The sequence below is a fragment of the Equus przewalskii genome, chromosome 19 (assembly GCF_037783145.1).
Source record: "Equus przewalskii isolate Varuska chromosome 19, EquPr2, whole genome shotgun sequence".
Lineage (NCBI taxonomy): Eukaryota > Metazoa > Chordata > Mammalia > Perissodactyla > Equidae > Equus > Equus przewalskii.
In genome coordinates this window covers 57200160-57216327 of record NC_091849.1, presented here as the reverse complement: position 1 = coordinate 57216327, position 16168 = coordinate 57200160, and the positions used below count along the sequence as shown (strand labels likewise).

The window sequence follows — 16168 nt, the reverse complement described above, 5'->3', positions numbered from 1 at the left end:
TTTCACTCCAATCTCTGTCTCCATCTTCATGTCAAAACCCAGCTCTGTCCCTTATAGACTGTGTGAGCTGCAATAAATTACTTAAGCCGTCGGTTCCTCAATTTCCTTGTCTTTAGATGGGAAAGAAGTTTCTCCATAACTCATGCTGTTTAATATTTTAAAGCACTTGGAATAATGCTTGGTCCACAGTGAATGCTAGATAAATGTTTTTTAAATAAAGTAATTCCGTTATACTCATTAGAAGACGTTATTGCTAATAATAACAACATATACCCTACGAAAGTCTATCACTTTGAAATGACGTATTCCAGTCTGTCCGGACTGGCTAAGTGTCACTTACAATAGACAGGAGGTAGGACAGATCAGCATGAAGTCACCAGATGCTGGACTGGGGGGACCGGGGCTGGCCAAGAAAGAGCAAAACACCCACAGATGGGAGAAAAGACATTTCTCTTGTTTGTCTGTCTGTTTCCTATAAGCAGTAAAGATGGGCACTCTTTGAATTCCCTACTTTCATTTTTGCCTCATGAGCCTGGCAGTCAAGTGGTCCCACTTTGCATTCTAAGAATAAAATCTTCCAGCTTTGTTTGCTCTACTCAGTTCAAATGAACCTTGAAGATGTGGCACAAATCTGTCAGCTCTCGTTAGCACCAACCTACACTGCCCGTGCTGGTGCCTCGGCCCTGATTCCTCTGGTTTCAGTGAAAATTGACCTCTTGGAGAGTGACGGCATTTTCCTCCTCCCCCTCTGTGACAACATTCAGAAGACAACCGCTTTATCCCCCTCCACCTGGCGCCACCTACCAGTTTCTTACATGACGGGCATTCATTTGACTGTTGAATGAACAGATCCATTTTAAGTTATATTTAAGATCACTTGGCTGAACACTAATTTCTTTTATGCTCTATTTTCCTGCAAAAATTTTCCTTTTTTCTTCCATTCTTCACTATTTTACCTCATATTAAAAGCCATCTTAAATCATTTTTGGATTAACTCAACATGAAAAAATTAACACAGATTATAGATTTTAGAGCTTATTGAATTTCTTTGTTGTCTTTGTGGGGCCTATGAGCCTTGAAATAATTTCATTTTTTATTTGTATCAAGTGATACAAAATTTTCAAACCATCTCTAACTAGCAGACTATCTAGATTTTTGGTTCCACTTAGAGTATTTCTCATATCATCTTCTGGAAAAATTCCAAAATGTTTAGTGTAATTGGTTTTCTTATCAGAAACAGCTCCAGAAATGTGTTGTCTCTATTGTAAGGGTGAAGACAAAGTAATTTTTTTGCTATCATGATCACTGTTTCAATTAAATTCCCCTCAGTCTTTAAATTGGAAGTGCTCTCCTGGAAGCTATTAATAAGAAGTAGACTCAAAATTAAGGAAGGGCTAGTAATTCTTTTTTCAACCATTAAGGCTAGAGTACAGATATTCATCAATTCCATCTATTTTTATACTGGTTGAATTTCTAAAATTTTACTTGTCTGGTTATCTCTAAATTGAAAGCTTGCTTGGGGTAAGAATTTGACTTTTCTTCTCTCCCGGTGAAAAACTTTAAAGATGGGGAAGCCATGTTTGACAAAGGTGTGTAAGAAGGACAATTAAAGGCGGGGTGGCATGCATAAAACCTCAGAAACCCTGTTAATGAATTAATTGGATTAAACATAATATGGCATAACTATTTTAACATTAAAAAATATTTTTTCATATAAATCTCAGTTAAAATGCACAGCCAGGAAAATCACATGCCACAAATAATACCAACTGTGTGGAAATTGTAGTCTTTAGAAGACAGGCAAACTAGACACATTGTTAAAGAAAGGGAATTTTTTAAAAAAAGAATCAGTCATCACTCACTGTAACACATCTAAAGCAATGACAGGGACACTCCTGGCCTTTTCCTGAGGAAACTCGTCTTGAGCTTCACTCATAATCTAATGGAAGTGAATCTCCACGTGCCCATATCATCAGAATTTTTTTTGTTCAAATTTGGTAAAATAATCTACCTCTTATCAAATTGAGTTTTTCCATATGCTATTTCAACTTGGGAAACTTTAGTCTCTCAAAATACGTGTGTAGGAGAGTTTAGGTGTTGGCAAGGAAAGGATCAGGGATCAATATTTTTAGCCCCTGAGTTTTGATTGATTACTCAGTGGATTGGATACAAATATACCCCAAAATTGTTAAAAACAAATAAACTGAACCAATAATAAGTATTCGAAATGAAGGATAAAATTAAATGTTATCTGGTGTTTGTAAACTGAATATGAGTAGATTTCAGAGATAATATTCTTGGAACCACATTCATCATCAGAGTAAATTGATCCAGTGTAGAGCTGTGAACTGATAGATTATGAATAAAGCAGATTTTCTACTGAAATTCCAAACAAAATGCCAACAGCAAAGCTGAGCTCTGCAACTTTCTTAATGCCCTTGTTCTAACTGAATGCTTAAACCCTACTAAGAAATATTCAAGAAACTCAGTGGTGCGATGGTGTTTAACAACCAGCTCACAGGGGAAAAAGTGTGGAAGAGGGAGCTGATTTGATTTGTAGCATTTGCCAATTTCCCAGCATAAATATTCCCACCATGGCCAATTTTAAGCGACCCATATGAATTCACTGATGTGGAGTTGCAAAGGGATGCACAAAATCAGCTTTGAGCCACTGCTCGCCTGCTCCCACATACCAGGTTAAAGCCAGATGTCAGGTCGAAAAGCAGCCACATTTCTGGATGCAAATTTCAATTTGCATAATTGTAATAGTCATTACGTGAAGATTTTTACTGGGAAAAGAAAACAAGGGAATTCTGGCTATCTGCACCTTTAGAGGAGCTACCAGAAGACCAGGAAATCTGTAGAATGTGCTGTCAGTCCCATTGCACACGAGTTGGATAGCGTAGTCAGAAATAAAATCACAGTTCGTGGAATATCTCTGATATCTCCTGACGGCTGGTTGGATATATGGCCGAGTGGCATGATGTATTCCCTTGACGACTACTCTGGTTAATCAAGGGTGTAAATGAAGCTCCTGCTTCAGCAATCCTCAGGCATCGTCGCAGGGTCTTTCACATCAATGCTTCACAGGATAATGGCTTGGTTTTCTCTGTAATTTATTATTAAGTATATTTGGCCCGTCAGTCGGAGGAAAAGCTAAATTAAATCATCTAAAACCAATGACCATCTCGTGACAGTCGTCCAGAAACAAGAAATCCTCGTGACAATCACCTATTAAAGGTCATGCAGAGTTACTTGCACAAGCTGTTTTGTCTAGCCAGCCTGGCCAGCTCCTCAACGCCCTGAACAAGAAGGGATGTTTCAGGATGCTTTCTGTGTGCTTACATTGTTTGGCAAAGGGCCTAACACTCTGACTTTTGTGCCTCATCTTTTTTTACACTGTTTTAACATATAGATTGTGCTGAGTCACACTGACAACTTCAAGAAATATGGCTGTGTTGATAGGGCTGTATGAAACCGTCAGACTTTTAAACAGCGTCGTCTTAAGTTTGCTCACAAGCCATGACAACCACATCGGATATATGCCCTGGTGAGAAAAGCTGTATGCCTGGACAGTTTCATCCATATTGCCTGATGTATAATCTTTTAAATATATTTTCCCATGTTTTCCTGTTGCAAACAGGGAGCTAAAACAATCACACTATCAATTAGATCCTATCTTTGTGGGGACCAGATGCCTTTCAGGGCCTTGGTGTCTGCCGTGGACCGTTACTGCCATCTGCTGCATGACTCTCCCACCTCAGCTACTTTGTGCAGGCCTAACTCAGCTCAGCCACGACTTTGGGCTGAACGTGGAGGTCACAGCTGCTAGCAATGGAAGTTAACCTCTCGGTCCTAAGTCTAGCCTGAGAAGATGGAGCCTAATCTGCATACTATCCATTCACTTCAGAGCAATACTGTTTGGTAAACACTAAGGCTGCTTATTATTGGGCAGGACAGTTATTAATTTGGAGACTCATTTAACTGCTATCTATATTGCAAGTTATCCATATAGAGAACTTATTTTTGCGTTCATTTTTAAAGTCTAATTCAGGTAAATAAAGGAAGAAACTTACTAGAAAAGTTAACTCATGTTAGAAATTTAAAACAAACAAGCTAGCATTATTGCTGGGTAACAGCCAAACCTAGCAACAAGAGAAAAGAGCATTTATATTTCGCACCTGTGGAAGCATTCCCTGTCGTCATCACTTTTGCAGTTTCCCCAGAAGCAGTTGGTACTGTTCAGTTCTGCTGCTGTGAGGATATGGCTTTGAAATCCTGTAGCTACTGCAGTTATGCATGAGCTCTGCCGTGTGGGCCTTCAGCACAGCACTGCAATAGTCCTGTAAAGCTCTTAATTTCATTGTGGTTTAATGGCAGTGCCTCAAACAACTCCCAGATTTGACAAATCCAGCACAAGTACCTTAGAAAAGAAAAAATCCATACTTCCTATTTCTCTCTGGAGGGAAAACAAACCACTTTACTTATGTGCTTTTGAAATACGCCACTGAAAAAAATCGTGAGACAGATGCATTGAAATGCCTTTAGCGCAAAACAAACCTGAGATGGAAAAAGCCAAAGAAATTAGTTCTTCCAAATTTAAAGCCGGCAAAATCATAAAGGCACTGCCAAATGGCTTGCTTAATTTTTCTTCATTCTGCCTCTCACAAATTAAAGATAACTTACTATTTCCATGGCCCTTCAAAGGCAAGGACTTAGTTTGATCTTTATTGTTGTCTTTTCTTATTATAAAAAACAACCGGAACTTCTAGTCAAGATGACTCTGTCAATTCACACTTTGACACTCCTCCTTAGTGTCAACGCATAGCAACTGAAAAGAAAATAAAAAATAGACAACTGAAAATATAAAGGCGAATTCCAAAAGAGAGTAAACATCTCCACAGACAGAAACAGACAAAAATGGAAAGCACCAAAAGAACTAAAATGACAGGCCTGCTGAGATCGAAGTCAAGAAACAGGGAAGCTCGGCTCCTACAGGCAAAGGAGACTGAAAGTACTCACTCCAAGACACACATGAGAGGCCGACCCGTGGCAGAGTGATTAAGTTCATGCGCTCCGTTTCAGCGGCCCAGAGTTTCACCAGTTCGAATCCTGGGCGCAGACGTGGCACTGCTCGTCCGCCCATGCTGAGGCAATGTCCCACATAGCACAATCAGAAGGACCTACAACTAGAATATACAACTGTGTACATGGGGGCTTTGGGGAGAAGAAGGAAAAAAACAAAAACAAAGATTAGCAACAGATGTTAGCTCAGGTGCCAGTCTTTAAAAAGAAAAAAGATACACATGAAAGATGCATGTACACAGAGGGAGGGAGACTGTCGTCAGGGATTCTGATCTGTGGCAAACTCTCAGCCCAGGAAGAAAACAGAATGACGCCAAAGCATCGTGAGCAGAACTGCATCAGGCATCTTTTCAGCTCTGTGAAGGGACCGGTGGAGCTGAAACACAAAAAAAATTCAAAAGCTTGAGAACAGCAGATTATATTCATTGAAATTTAAAACTCAATAGACAGGATAAACAGTCCTAGAGACACTTGAAGAAAAAATTGGTGCCTAGGAAGGATACAGAACAGAGAATTAAGAGAGTATTTTAAAAAGTGAAAGCAAGATTAAGAAATTTAGAGAACAGCTTAACAGGCTTCCAAAAACTGTCTAATATAAGTTGTAGGAAAACTCTAGAAAAAGAGATTTCAGAGAATGTCAAAAACCAATATTAGATGATTCAGGTGAGAATTTTCCAAAATTGAAGGAATACATAATTCTCAAGATCAAAAGTGCGCTAGGATTATTAGGAAGAGTAAATAATGATTAATCCACATCTAGACTCACTTTGCAGTTAAAGAGAAGATCTTCAAGTTGCCAGAAAGAAAAACTAAAGTGGCAAAAGAACAGCCTTTAAATGGAACCAACGATTTCACATCAACAATAGAATGCAGAAAATAGTCAGGTAGTATGTTTAAAGTTCTAAAAGAAAAAATTTTAAATTTTATACATGGCTAAACTGTTGTTCAAGGGTGGTAGGAAGTGTGACCTGTCTCTGAGTTTAGTAGCCACAAACTGTCATTACAAGAATTACTTAAGCTGTACTTAGCAAGAAGGTAGATAGACAGGTGTACCCAGAAGGAAGGCACAGAATCCAGGAAAACAGAGAATGTTGGCAAATTATTTCATCCTTGATTGTTTTTTAACACCTGGGTTTTCCTGGGGCAGGCCCAATGGCATGGTGGTTGAGTTTGGTGCCCTCCACTTCAGTGGCCCAGGTTCCTGGATTTGGATCCCGGGCTCAGACATACACCACTCATCAGCCATGCTGAGAAGATGATCCACGTACAAAATAGAGGAAGATCAGCACAGATGTTAGCTCAGGGCAAATCTTCCTCACCAAAAATAAAAAGGGAACTTTTCTTTTAAGAAGTGAAATTGAAAACTATTATAAGTTCATTGTCCAAAATTTAAACAATACAAATAAGAAAAAGAGATAAATGAAAAATCATCTTCATTCCCAGCAAGTAGACATAGCCACTGTTAATATTAGTGAAAGTAGTTCTGATGTTATCTCTATGCATATTGTTATTAAAATGATACATCATCCAAATTGTCTTTATCTCTTTTTCCATTTTATACAAATATCTTTCCATGCCATTAATTATTATTCTACTTCGTGGCTTAAGAGCTGAAGAGTATTCAATTAGATAAGCATACTTGATTTAATTGACTGATCCACTGTCCACTGTGTACAGTTTTATAGCCCTTCCCTTGTTATGGATAGCCTGAACTTCCAGTTTGAACAGGATCTTCTAAAATTTTAAAAATAAATTGTCCTTTCCAAATCATAATGTTTCAGCCAATTTGCTTAGCATACCTAAAGACCATAAATCCAAAGAACAAGAAAAAGGACACTAAAAAAAAGGTGTCTCATCAAATTTTAATTTTTAAAATAATACAATCTGAGTATTTGATTTTGAATTCCATTGCAAGCAATATTATTAGAAGTAGATGAACACTTCAACTTGACTGTATAATTTATTTTCACAAAAATCTCTGTAGAGATCCCTGTCTAGTCAGCAAATAATTGCTTTAACTTTGGATTTTAATATTAGCACTGAATGATTTATGTACATTAAGTAATGTGATTCTCACTAGCCATTTATGAGCTAAGAATGATTGTCTGCCTTCTGTGGATAATCAGACTTCAGGGAAGAAAGGTGAAGTGGTTTGCCCAAGATCACTCAGCCAGTCAATGGATTATCTCAAAATGTGATCCTTGAGTCTTTAAATCATTAGACTGGGCTGGCCTCAGCAGTACTTGAGAGGCACAGGGCTATGCTCTTAGATTTTTTTCTCAAATGGCTTATGTGGCATAATGTCTAATTTGTTTATAGAGCTTTTTTTTTGTTTCTTATGACACAATTTGGTCTGGAAGCAAATATGAGACATTATAAAAATGAACGTGATAAGAATCTACATGTGGAGAAGTCTCTGGTGGAATTAAAGTGTCAGTTTCCAAAAACATACATAGACCTAGACGACAGTGGAGTCGCCCATTTGGTAGTGTAGGGGAGGAAGACATTTCCTTCACCCGCTGTGGGTTCTTCTGGCCAGAGAACAAATTAAATTCACATGAGACAGAATAACAGGAGAAAATTAAACAAAGCTTTATAACATATATACAGGGAAGAGGCTCAGGCAAACTGAGCAACTCACCAAAATGGCTGAAGCCACCACCTTAAATATCCTCCTCAGTTAAAGACAAAGGAGGATGTTGGCGGTGGGGGGGAGTCAGTTACAGGAGGTTACCAGACAAGTACAGTAAAAAAGTTGCAGATTTAAGTCCTTGCCTTTGGCATTAATAAGAGTTTCTAGAGATAAGATCATGCCCCCTTCTTCCTGGTACAGAGAGGAAGACACCTTTACAGATGGAGATTTCCTTTACAATGTAAATGTTTCTTAACAAAGAGTAAGTAAACTTTGCTTTTCAGAGTTGCTTTCTTGTCTGCAGTTTATTAAAAGTAACCAGCCCCAAATAATCCTCATGCCAAAGAGACATATCTTGGGGTGGCCAATTCCAGTCCCCCACAGTAGAAAGGTCAGGGGAAGAAAAGCTGGAGGTGACAGTGGCTTCCTTTTGTAGATCTGCAGTTCAGGGTTAGATTTCAAAAAGCCCTGAGTGAAACAAATGAAAAGAGGTATTGTTGTTTCTTAATAAGGACATGTGCGTTACCTGAGAGTTGTTCCTTCCATCTCCAGTAAAAGCGTCATGCAGGTCTACCTGCCACTATCAACTACATGGCATGTGCTTCAAATATGCCTACAGTATCCGTTTCACACGATGGGAGACTCTAGACGTTATTCCTAGAATTTTAGAATTTTCAACAATGGTCTGATCAGAATTAGAAGTGACGTTTGTGAACCAGAGCAAAAGCCAAGCAGTGGGATAATGTCATGGAAGGACCTTATCAGATTTGCATTTCTAGTTAAGAGGGAAGAGGGAACCAGGGAGACAGTAGTCCCTTTTGGGAGGTGGGGGGAAGAGGGCATTCTGGTTTGTTTTTTCCATTCAATTTAGTTTCCAAAGTTAATTTTAAGAAAAAACATTGGTAAATGATTTAATCAATGATTTTTTAATAAAACTGACTTTTTATTTTAAAAGCAGAATTACCAACTGATCCCGTTTGCCAGGATCTTCCCTGGTTTTAGCACAGAAAGTCTCAGGAAAACTTAGTGCTGGGCAAACTGGGGTGGTTGGTCAAAATTAAAAATAAAGATTAGGTGTCTCCCTCGTCCAAAATTTAGAAAATACAAATGAGCAAAAATTAGCATTGAAATCATTTACATTTTCAATATGCAGAGATAGCTACGTTAAGACTAGTAAATGTATTTCTAATATCTCTGTGGAATAGACTTTATAACAATGCAAATTACTATTGTTATGCATAGCAAGTAACAGGGTAATGTCATTTGAATTGTCTTTTAAAATTCTATTTAAAAAGTATGCCAAGTACTTTTGTATATGGGCCTTTTCATCTGATTGCATCACTCTATAAACTCTGATAAATTTTCAATTGTGTGTTGACCATTTCTGCTATTCATTCTACAAATTGCCTGAACCTCATACTCCTCTTTATCTGTGAGACGCAGTACCAGCCGATACATTAGCAGCATGCTCGCTGAGTTCTGATAACTGTATCACAGTGTAATCTCGCTGCTCCAGGGTATTCGGCCTTTCATTTCTTATTCCATTTCTATTTCCCCTGTAGGCCAAGGAGGGGAAATTTCTACCTAGGGCGCTTAGCATCATTTAACATTGATGTTACTTCTCCAACAATCTCCTACTTAGGTGAGACCATATGTCAACCACAGCTAGCACTTAGGATTTATCAATACCTACTTACACACATAAAGCTCTTTTTGTTTTGTGGGGGTTTAACTTTCTGAAAGCGTTTCAAGTCCTGATTTAAAGACAAGAGGTGAAAAGGAAATAAAATACAGTGTTAGAAAAAAAATATATCTTTTATCTCTCCTAAAATGTTCACACTTGGTTGAGACCATATTTCAGGATTATTGTGATCCACAAAGTAACTCTCTCGTGGAAGAAGTGTTTACCATCCATGTATGAAGTTACCTTGTTCTTGCCAATAACACGTACGATAATGGCCTCTTCTGGTTTCTTTCTAGCTACACAATTCCTGTTGGCAGCCCTGGGGTTGCTTGTATGATTGAAATGACTGCAGATGGAAAACCTCCAATTCAGAAGAAAGACACAGAGACCCCTCATGCCTCTCAGGTAGGCATGCAAATACCCAGTTCCAAGCATTACTAAGTCTGCCCTCAATATTTCAAATAAGTATTTGTTTTTAAGTTACTAAGCACAAATCATATTTCTTTATTGAATAGATTCCTGTAAAAACTCTCAACAAAACACCAGAATATTCATTGCTAATACTTTAGATATAATTAAACATATTTAATATTGCCTGTCACTATAAAAGTTTTACTAAATTTAACAAGAAACTGATTTTCCTTTCACACTTTGCATATAATATATTATGGTTGATTAAAAAAAAAAACACAGCTCAGGAACAGGGAAAGATCAGCAAGATACAAAACAATGCTTAAAAATGTACATTTTTTTTTCCTGAACAAGTTTCACCCTGAGCTAACATCCACTGCTGATCTTCCTCTTTTTGTATCTGAGCCGCCACCACAGCATGGCCACTGACAGATGAGCAGTGTAGGGTCCACACCTGGAAACTGAAACTGGGCCACACTGAACTTAACCACTAGGCCACCAGGGCTGGCCCTAAAAACTTACATTTTTGTAGGATATGGTAGTGTTTCTATTGTGCTGTTAAAAAGTCCCTTCTCAGTTTCCCAGATTTACATTGGCCAGAAAATTTTTCTTAGAAACATTGAAGGAAGCTAATTTGAAAGAAGAGAGGATGTTTGTCCCTCCAGAGACCAGGCAATTTGCTGAATTCTTTTAATTTTAATGATGTGGTTGGTTACATGCTTCTTAGTATGACTTTATAGCAATACATTTAAGATAAAGAATTCCTGGTTCGTTTGATCACCATGGAGAGTTAATCTGTATAATTAGAGCTCCAAAGTGCTAATTTTGGTACACATTAAAGCTGGCAGTGTGTAGTGCCCTCATGAATTGGAAATTTCATTTTATTCCCCTTTTTTGCTATGTAGTCTCTTGTTGAGAGTGTACAGAACATCTAGCATTTGCATAAACTCATTACATTTTCCCAATTATGGTCATAGATATTCTCTCATCTGATCCTCACTGGAACCCTCCAAAGTCAGAATGATTGTCCCTTTATAAGCCTGAGGAAGCTAAGCGTCAGATGCCCAAAGTTCTGTAGGAATAAGGAAGGAGACTTGATCTATGGTCTCTGATCCCAACCCTTCTTTGTCCCATTACAATACAGTCCACTGCTCTTCATTTGCTGCTGTGGCCAACTCAACCCTGTTCAAGTGGATCATTAGAGTAGAAATAAAATGGGTTTTCCTGTTTTAAAAAGTCATACTAGAGCCCCAGATGGCCAAATATTTAGATTCAAGACATGAAATATTCAAATGGCGGAAATAATATGGAACAATCATAGTTTTGTGAAAAGTTTTAGGTAAAGTATTCAATATGATTTTATCTTTATTAACTCCTTATAGTCATCCATTTTTTCATAGTGAAAGCTCCGTATTTTCTTATGAATAACGTACAACGTGCTGCTAACAGACATTAATGACTCACATCTTTAATGAATAGAATTCAACAAGTGCTCAGTAAAAGTCTTTCTGTTATTGAAACTGATAAATATATCTTGTATTTATAGCCTTTGTGATAAATCAGTCTCCTCGCCCTTTGAGTTGACCAAGTGAAATACTGATCAGAGTGCCCCAGGTAACACACATGCACACACAGAGACCGACAGGTGGGGATGGAATTTATTAATTAAATTGAAAAGAATTTGGATAGTTTCAGGGTGATAAAGAAAGAATGCACTCAGGCTCTCTCAATCTTTTTTACAATTCTCTGCCTCCTTGTGTTCATCCCAGCTCAAGTGTTCCGAAGTCTGAGGGACTCATCGCTGCCTTCCCAAGTGGGTTAAACCCAAAGCTCGGTCCAGTCCCCCTTGTGGAGGCTGTCTGTGGTGAGCTTCTCACAGACTAGGACCCCAGCCCCCTATTTTTGAAAGTGGGGTATTAAAATCTCATACTATTATTGTACTACTCTCTATTTCTCTCTTTAGTTCTGTCAGTGTTTGCTTCATATATTTGGGTGTTCGGATGTTGGGTGCATATATATATATATATATGTATATATATAACAGTTACATTGTCAGGGTCAGTTGACCCTATTATCATTATATGATGTCATTCTTTGTCTCTTGTGATAGTAGTTGACTTAAGTTTATTTTGTCTGATATAAGTGTAGCCACTCCTGCTCTCTTTTGGTTACCATTTGCATGGGATATCTTTTTCCATCTTTTTACTTTCAGCTTACATGTGTCCTTAAATCAAAAGTGAGTCTCTTATAGACAGAATATAGTTGGATCTTGTTTTTTCGGTTTTTTTAATCTTTTTTTAATCCATTCAGTCACTTTATAGTCTTTTGATTGGGGAATTTACATTAAAGTGATTACTGGTAGATAAGGACTTGCTATTTCCTTTTCATTATTTATTTTCTGTCTTGTAACTTTTTTGTCCCTCTTTTTCTCTCTTGCTCTCTTCCTATGTTTCATTGATTTTTACTTTTACTTCTCTCCTCCACACTTTATATAACTGATATCACATATGACTTCCTTTTATATTGTGTATACATTAATACATTTTTATAGTTATTGTGTTTTCTATACTTTTGTCTTTTAACTTCTATACCAGAATTACAAGTGATTTATGCACCACCATGACAGTATTACAGAATTCTGTATTTGTCTATATATTTACCTTTACCAGTGAGCTTTATTTATTCATATGCTTTCATCTTGTTGTATAGTGTGTGCTTTCATTTCAACAGGAAGGACTCCCTGTAGCATTTCTGGTAAGGTAGGTCTGGTAGTGATGGGCTTCCTCAGCTTTTGTATATTTGGGAAAATTTTTATCTCTCCTTCATTTTTGAAGAACAGGTTTGCCATATACAGTACTCTTGTTTGGCAGTTTTTTATTTTCAACACTTTGAATATATCAAACCTGCAAAGCTTCTGGTAAGAAATCCACTGATAGCCTTATGGGGGTGCCCTTGTATACGAGAAGCCACTTTTTTCTTGCTGCTTTCAAAATTCTCTGTTAAATTTTTAACAATTTGATTGTAATGTGTCTTAGTGTAGACTTCTTTGAGTTCATTCTTATTGTAGTTTTTTTGGGCTTCTTAAATCTGGATGTTCATTTTCTACCTCATATTTGGGAAGTTTGGGGCCATTAAATTATCGAATAAGCATTCTGCCCGTGTCTCTCTCTATTCTCCTTCTGGAACTCCTATAATGCATGTATTGGTCCATTTGATGGTTTCTCATTAATCCCTTAGGCTGTCTTTACTCTTTCAATCTTTTCTCTTTTTGTTCCTCTAACTGGATAATTTCAAATGACCTATCATTGAGTTCACTGATTTTTTCTTCTACTTGATCAAGTCTTCTGTTGAGCCCCTCTAGTGATTTTTTTCAAATCAGTTTTGTATCATCAGCTCCAAAATTTCAGCTTGATTCTTTATTATGTTTTCTCTCTTTTATTAATATTCTCATTTTCTTCATGCTTCATTTTCCTGAGCTCATTAAGCAGCTTTATGACAGTTATTTTGAGTTCTAAGTCAGGTAATTCATATTTCTCCATTTCTTTAGGATTGGTTTCCAGAGATTTATTTTGTTCCTTTGATTGGGCTATGTTTTTCTTTTTCTTCCTAATGCCTTGTAACTTTGTGACAGGATTCGTACGTTTGAAAAACCCTGTCATCTCTTCCAGTCTTTGTGGACTGGCTTTGTAAAGGAAAGGACCTACACCAATCAACCCATCTACAGAGTCTGGGAGCCTCTCAAACCTTTTCTATGGCTGTGTTTCCTCTGGACTTGTGGCTATAAATTCCCTATTATAGGAACTTGCCAGTCTCCTTTTTCAGGTGCTTGTAATCCTTTGCTTCCTCTGGTATCTGTCTCCAGTATTAAAGGTTCTCTGGAGCTGCCACAAGATGCCCAATTCTCTTGTCCTTAGCAGCCCCCAAGATTCTAGGCTATGCCAGGTCACATCAGAGCTCCAAGTCAGGCAAAATAGAAGCAAGTCACACAGAAAGCCCCCTGAAAAGCCCGAATGTTGGAAGCATGCTCAATTTTTCTCTACCCCCCTCTGCACCCCGGCCCCAAGAAGAGGCCACCAAGCTGTATAAACCTCTGTCTGCTGCATCATGGGTCCTCTGGAGCAGCAGGATGCCACAAAGTTTTCTTTTGTTCTCGGTGACACTCAGGCATCTAGAATATGCCATGTCCCACCAGTGTTTAAAGATGGGGAGACAGAAATCCATTCTTCAGGCCACCCCCTGAAAAGTCATAATTTTGGATGCACACCCAACTCTTTCCATCCTCAGGGAGAAGTCAGGAGTTGGGAGTTTTTGCTGCTCTTTCCCACTGAACTGCAGGGAGGGACTATGGCGAGTGATGGTGTGCTAGTCCAAACCTTCACCTTTGTTCTCAGTGGCACCTTTTCCTGGCAGCTTTCTCCCAGTTGTGCCTCACTGAGCCTGGGGCAGGGCTGTGGTGCCTGACTGCCACAAATTCTCCTACTGGCCCCAATACAGCTGGTTTCACACTCACCGGAGGTGCAATGGCCTCTGAACTGAATCTGTGCATTTCTCACAAAAGGGACATGGTCTGTATATTCTTGTTCAATCACACTCCTCCATGAGGGAAGAAGGATCTGGAGCTTTCTATTCCACCATCTTGCTGACCTATATACTGTTATTTTCTAGCTATTTCATTTCTTTATAATTTGTTTCTCCAGATTACATTTAATTACATTACATTAATTAATTAATTACATTTAATTTTGTTATAGTCAAGAATAACCCCACATCCTTCTTTTATATTTCCACTTCTCTATATCCATATGCTCGCAGGGTAGCAACTCAATTTATTGATTGCTTCACTAAAGTTCAGCTCTTCCTTTGACAAGGTGAAAAGATATTGTTTTGAGAACATTCCCTGGCCTAGAAAGCCCTAAGAATCAAAGATTTAACTGTGAAGTATGGAATGAATGAGGATATTTATCAAATTTTAAAAAAAACTTTTTTGTGTAAGCTACTTGATATTAATCTCATAAGTAACTCAAGAACTTCCATATAAGCACTGCCCTGTACTTTATGCTATATACATAGATATAAAAATATATATGTAAAACAGAGATTAGAATTAAAGCCATATTAATGTTCCTTCTTGGATGGGATCCAGGGATGACCTACCATATGCTTAATCTGGCAAAAAAACAAGGTTCTAAGGCAGCACAAAGTAGGAGAAAAGGCCTAAAAGACAGGTAAGAGACTAAGAAAAGCAGGATTGAGTTTCATGAATCAGGTCACGTGTAACAAACTTGTATTAAACCTCTTGTTTGCAAGATGCTGCTATACACTCTGAGAGAATCCCATGATGACCAGGGGTGGAGGCTCTGCCCTGAAAAGGGATATAAATTGACACAGCAGAGACTGCATGCTGAGATTATCATCTTATATGGCAGAGAGAGAGAGAAAGAGAGATCTACTAACTGCAAAGGGAGCGAGGGTTTAAATAAATATGCTTCTGCCTTTTGATTCCACTTAATTTAATACCTCTAACCAGTTTTAAGGAATTTAACACATAAATCACACATGGAAAGTTATTTAAATAAATCCTTCTTCCCAAACACCTTACTCAGCATCTCTTATCTATCTTTATTACAAGACTCAATGTCTCCCGTTTTGAATTTTTCTACATACAATTCAAATAATATTAAAAACAAAAGTTTGGCACCAATACTTAAATAAAATCCAGTTCATTTCAATTACATGTCACTGTATTCTTGGATAAAGAAAAGTACCCTCTGGTGGTTAGTCTTAACCAAAGAGTACATCTGCAGTTACCTTCCTATATTTCATTAACACAAAAGTTATTTAACTTCAGACAGACTTGATGATGTAAAACAAAACTAAACATTGAATCAAGATATATTTACAGAAATGTATGTAGTACTCCACTAAATAAACTTAAATTAAAACAGAACAAAGGAGATAAAGCCACTTCTTATCTACCCCTCCCCCTGTTTTCAGAAGTTTGTTCCCTTTTGCCTGTCTTCTTATTTTATTCCCACATATGATAAAAAGCACTATCAGAGAAACTCTGAGAGGCGAAAGAATGTTCATTTCGCTCCTGTCAGATGTGGAGTCCTTTTCTCTCAGTCATCATTCATATTTTTCATTATGTTGATGATTCCTCCTTGATTGTCCATGTCTGTTCTCTGTGGTTTTATCTTGTAAGATCATATCTTGATGTCAGACTCTATTCTCCATAGTCTGATTCACAAGAAGTTATTAGAAAAGACTTATTTTAAAGACCTGTCTCCTTGGGAATGATTATACACACAAAAGGCAGCTCTTGGATAATTGAGAATCCGGGGAGAGAGGAAGTCAAC

The 16168-nt window shown here is 37.8% G+C and overlaps 1 protein-coding gene across 1 annotated transcript in view; it reads left to right on the top strand.

Moving 5' to 3' along the window:
- Positions 1-16168, top strand: part of LOC103546271 (protein eyes shut homolog) — a 1017652-nt gene that overhangs the window by 811408 nt on the left and 190076 nt on the right. The window contains exon 23 of the mRNA XM_070583910.1: positions 9698-9806. Within this exon, the coding sequence (XP_070440011.1) occupies positions 9698-9806 (109 nt within the window). The remainder of the gene's footprint in view (positions 1-9697; positions 9807-16168) is intronic.